The following is a 5,426-nucleotide window of genomic DNA, read 5'->3' as shown; positions in this document are numbered from 1 at the left end:
TCTTGGGATGGAGCCCACAACCTGGGCGTGTGCCCTTCACCGGAATCGAACCTGGGGCCCTTCAGTCTGCAGGCCAACGCTCTCTCCACTGAGCCAAACCAGTCAGGGCTGATTTAAAGTGTTTAATTCTGATAAAATATTGTAGACAGTTTAGAATAGCGTGTTAATATAAAAATCAGAGTTGACCGCCACGCAGCTTGCGGACATTGTGGTGCCTGCGTTTTCAGGCATGGCCGTGGCGCTGCAGTTCCGCGTCCTCCAGGCCGCCATGGAGCTCATAAGGACCACGGCGAACCACGACGCGGACAGCCTCACCGGGCGCTTCCAGGCGCCTTCTCCCCAGCACGCGGTCTTCCCGAAGCGGAAGAGCATTGCCGGTGAGTGCTGACACTGCGTTTTAGTAATGATGACGTGTAGGCTGCCGGGCCTCCCTGTGTTCCCTGCCATTCACATGTTTAAACACTGTCAGTTTAGAAACTTAGGCTGTAAAATGTGAGGAAGTGTTCCTCCCGGAAGAAGCCGCTCACTGCTTGCTTCTCTGTGCTGTTCCCATGTAATTTCCTCTGGAGCACCTGCCACGTGCTGAGCACAGCGTTCAGTGTTGAAGATGCAATGACTTGGAAAGCAGACACAGCATCTGCCCTTGCAGAGATGATAAAAGGTGGAGAAATGCAGGGGCAGGAGTGAGATGATAGCAGGGCAGCCCGCTTTACATCAGGAGGCGGGGAAGTGTGTGAGGAGGTGAGATTTAATGTCATAAAGGACAGAAAGGAGTCAGGAAGGGAGAGATCAGAAGGTGGGTGTCCCAGGCAGAGGGGACGGCTCACGGGAGGGAGCTGAGGCCGGAGGAAGCCAGGCTGGTCCGGAGAAGAGAAGGAAGCTGCTGTCCCACTGCCAGGTTAGCCTGTGTCAGTCTGACTCCCGGGCACCACTGCCAGGTTAGCCCCGTGTCTGTCTGACTCCCGGGCACATGCTTCCACTCATCCCAGCACCCAGCGAACAAGGCACCGGTTCCTCCCCTCTGTGTCGTAGACATCTTTCCATAGACATATATATATACAGAAAGAACACACAGATATTCCTTGTTTAACAAGTGCATAATCTGTTATATTGATTTGCCGTGACCGTCTTTCCTAACTTTTACCAATCAACAAAGGTGTTATTGCTTTTTCACTTTTCTGTTTTTGCTATTGTAAACAGGGCAGCAATATACATTTTTTTTTATTTGCTTCATTTTTTGTCTCAAAGGTGACTCTATCCACCAAAATGTAATAACTAAAAATACCAATTACCTAAAAGAGTAGACAATCCAAAATGCTATTAAAATATTCAAATATCTTACATGGGGAGTCATTAAAACTTACCATATTTTAGTCATGTGTGAGTAGTGTTTATAGAGGCTCTTTATGGAAATTGATCTGTGTTTTCATAATCTAAACCAAAGGTTCAATTCCAGGGAAGGGCTGCGCTCTTCCTCACCTTCCGAGGCGCCATTTTCGTTCCTATGGTCACCTCCCGATGCTCTCCTCCTCCCGTGCGTTCAGGCGAGACTCCTCCCCGCCAGGCTCTCCCGGATCCGCTCCCTGGGTGGCACCTCTCGGAGCAGGTGCAGTAACGCTGCTCAGTGCCAGGTCTCCTGTCCGCCTGGGGAAACGCTTCCCGGGAAATGCTCTTGGGATTGAATTCAAGCGACAAATGCAGCAAATCACTGGAATGATCTCACCTTTCTGATCTCCTCACCTTCATTTGACTGATTTCTGCTGTCACTATATACACTTTCAAAACTGTTTTACCAAGTTCAGCAGTGGCAATCATCCGAAAATAGTAATGTTCTTACTAAACCACAATGTGCTTGATAAATCTATTGATTATTTTAGAATACGAGGAGGTGCGACAGTATTGGAAAATACTTGGTCAAAACATTCTGACCTGCTTGTATGTGCCCTTCTAATTCTTGGAGTTTTTCAGGAAACTCAAATTTTGCCAAACAATAGCCACCCTCCTCAGCTAGGCACCTGCTTCCGCGTCCTTATAAGGATTCTGAACCAGAAGCACTGTCGCACTTCTTCAAAGAGGGGAAGCGCCACTTTCTCTTATCTCTCTTTCCTTTGTGCAAATTAACTTGGTATTAAATGAGATCTTTTCATGATTTGTTCTGACGATCAAAAATTTGCAGCAAAACTAGCTTCCCGGATCTTGTTAACTCTGGCATCTGCTGTTGTAATTGGTACAGTTGAAGGTCCTTGGAAATGCCCCCTTGCCCACACGGACCCCTTTCTGATGCGCATGCGCTCGGTGGCGAGCGATGAACTTCACGTGATGATACAGCGGAGGATGAGCCAGGAGAGCCCGGTGCAGGCGAGCGAGGCGGAGCTGGTGCAGAGGCTGCAGAGACTCATCGTGCTGGCGGTTAACAGACTTATTTACCAAGGTGAGTGTTATTCTGTGTTACACATAGAATGTAACATCTAGAGCAGCCCCTGAAAGCTGTGTGAAGAAATACACTCAGAAGCACGATAGATAAGTCAAAATGAGATTCTAAAAAAAAAAAAGTTCAAATAATCCCAAGAAGGCAGGAAAAAAATACACAGTAATTGTTAATCACGAGAAAAACAATACATTCAAGATTTTTTAAAATATATATTTTTTTATTGATTTCAGAGAGGAAGGGAGAGGGGGAGAGAGAGAGATAGAAACATCAATGATGAGAGAATCATTGATCAGCTGCCTCCTGCACACCCCACACTGGGGATCAAGCCTACAAACCAGGCATGAGTCCTAACCAGGAATCAAACCCAGGACCCTTTAGTCCGCAGGCCAACGCTCTATCCCCTGAGCCAAAGCAGCTAGGGTAATACAATATTTTTTGAAAAAGATTTTTCTAATTTATATTTGGGGCACCTGGCCCTCAGGCTAACTCTGAAACTGACCCACTGTTCTCCCTGGCACCACATTGAATGGGTAGCACGCGAGAGAAACCGCTCTGCACGTCCACCTGCTGTAAGCATCACGTGTGATTGGTCCAAGAACCTCATGGCTTTAATGATTTCATAGTTTAGTTCATCTTCATTAGTAAAATAAATCTTTAATTTAGAATTGCATGGCTTATATGCATTTAAATTTCGACACTGTTTTAAGTGAGATCATTTTCTCTATGTATTCAAGTAATACACTTACATGTTTATATTGTGACAACTGAATCAGTACTTACACAGAGTATTTTTATCAGCATCATTACATTTGTAATGGCGAGGTGCTGGTGATTTAACTGATTTTTTATTCTTTTTTAAATTCAGAGTTCAATCCAGAGGTTGTTGCCATTTTGAGTACTCCAGAAAATGCCACTCAGAGCAAGACCTCAGCTTCCCAGACTGAAATTGCTGAAGAAAATAGTCATCATGAACAGATTTCCGTTTTCAATCCATTTCAGAAGGAAATACTGACATACCTCCTAGAAGGATTCAAAGTATCTGTTGTAAGTAAATTAATTAAATGGGGAATGTTCATTCACACAAAAAGAGTAGAGCTTTTGTTTTTACTTTGTTTTTATTGCTGACACTATTGCCGATGTCCCCATCCCCCCCGCTTTGCCCACATCCACGTAGTCCCCTTCCCTCTGGCCGTCACCTCACCGTTGTCTGTGCCTATGGGCTGTGCATAGACTAGTATGTTCTTTGGCTAAGCCTGTCATCTTGTCATCCAGTCCCCTCGCGGCCCTCCCCTCTGACAGTTGTCAGTCTGCTCCATGCATGCATGCCTCTGGATCTATTTTGTTCATCAGTTTATTTTGTTCATGAGATCTCACATGTAAGTGAGGTCATGTGGTGTTTGTCTATCTCTGACTGGCTTATGTCACTTAGCATAATAATCTCCAAGTCCCTCCATGCTGTTGCAAAAGATACGAGCAGGGGTCCTCCAACTACGGCCCGCGGGCCACATGCAAATACAAATACTGTATTTCTTCCCGTTTTGTTTTTTACTTCAAAATAAGATATGTGTAGTGTGCATAGGAATTTGTTCATAGGTTTTTTTTAAACTATAGTCCGGCCCTCCAACGGTCTGAGGGTCAGTGAACTGGCCCCCTGTTTAAAAAGTTTGAGGACCCCTGGATAAGAGTTCCTTCTTCTCTACAGCTGGTCAGTTCCTGGGTTCTCACGTTTTTGTTTATCCGTCCATCCTCAGTGGGCATTTGGATTGCTTCCACCTTTTGGCTATTTGAATAGAGGTGTATGTCCACCTCTTTTAAATACTGTTGCACAGATGTGTATGTCTTTCTAATTTAGACTGTATTTAAAAACCTAGATTAAAACCAGTTTGGACTGTGTTGAGGTTAGTATATTATTCCTTTAAAAGTCTGATCCTAATTCATTTCTGTTTTGGTTTAAGGGTTCGAGTAAGCCCAGTGGTTCCAAGCAGCAGTGGGCGAAGATCGTGTGGTCTTGTAAGGAGACCTTCCGCATGCAGCTGGGGAGACTGCTCACCCACATCCTGTCCCCAGCCCACCCTTCCCAGGAGAGAAAGCAGATTTTTGAAATAGTTCAGGAGCCAAATCATCAGGAGATACTACGAGACTGCCTTAGCCCATCCTTGCAGGTAAGAGTCAGTATTTCATACGAAAAAAAGGTGGGTGAAGCGTCAAATTGCACAAAACAAGAATTGAAATTAAACTGTATTTTCATGCCAAACATTGTAAATGTAGTTTTCTTACCAAGTGGCACCTGAGGTCTTTCTTCAGATGCCCTCCACCAGCCTCGCCTGGATCTGTTCGTTCCCCTCCTTTTTAGTGCTTAAGTGAAGGTCTGTATATAAGTTCCTACAAGGAACTAGACCAGCCGTGGGCAAACTACGGCCCGCTGGCCGGATCCGGCCCATTTGAAATGAATAAAACTAAAAAAAAAAAAAGACCGTACCCTTTTATGTAATGATGTTTACTTTGAATTGATATTAGTTCACACCAACACTCCATCCATGCTTTTGTTCCGGCCCTCCGGTCCAGTTTAAGAACCCATTGTAGCCCTCGAGTCAAAAAGTTTGCCCACCCCTGAACTAGACTCATTACATGATTGATCAGAGGATGTTAGAATGAGTTATTAGAAACAACTTCAGTGGCTATTCAAGGCGAATAAAAACATTTCTGTTAGCTTTCCAAGATGATTTTAGAATGTCACTGAATACTAAATGGACATATTTTCAGTTAATTAAGAACCTTGCCTCTAAGACACAAACGTGCAGATACTCCAGTCAGTTACAGTCCTCTTTATTTGCCAACTCTCCAGGCCTTTTCCTGGGAGAGCATCTGCTCCGTTTCCTCTCTGGGTCGGGTGGCAGCTGTCTCCCGATTCCTTTAAAATGTCGCATAGGATGAGCTCTGCTATTCCCGTCCTGCACATGTTCATCTCCTGCTTCTAGGAAGTGGCAGGAAGGAG

The 5,426-nt window shown here is 44.9% G+C and overlaps 1 protein-coding gene across 1 annotated transcript in view; it reads left to right on the top strand.

Moving 5' to 3' along the window:
• Positions 1–5,426, top strand: part of LYST (lysosomal trafficking regulator) — a 78,320-nt gene that overhangs the window by 52,033 nt on the left and 20,861 nt on the right. The window contains 4 exon segments of the mRNA XM_015562329.1: positions 228–377; positions 2,240–2,431; positions 3,297–3,475; positions 4,387–4,593. Coding sequence (XP_015417815.1) covers positions 228–377; positions 2,240–2,431; positions 3,297–3,475; positions 4,387–4,593 — 728 coding nt within the window.

Source organism: Myotis davidii, unplaced genomic scaffold, assembly GCF_000327345.1.
Source record: "Myotis davidii unplaced genomic scaffold, ASM32734v1 scaffold174, whole genome shotgun sequence".
NCBI classification, from domain to species: domain Eukaryota; kingdom Metazoa; phylum Chordata; class Mammalia; order Chiroptera; family Vespertilionidae; genus Myotis; species Myotis davidii.
This window is presented reverse-complemented; position numbering and strand designations above follow the sequence as displayed.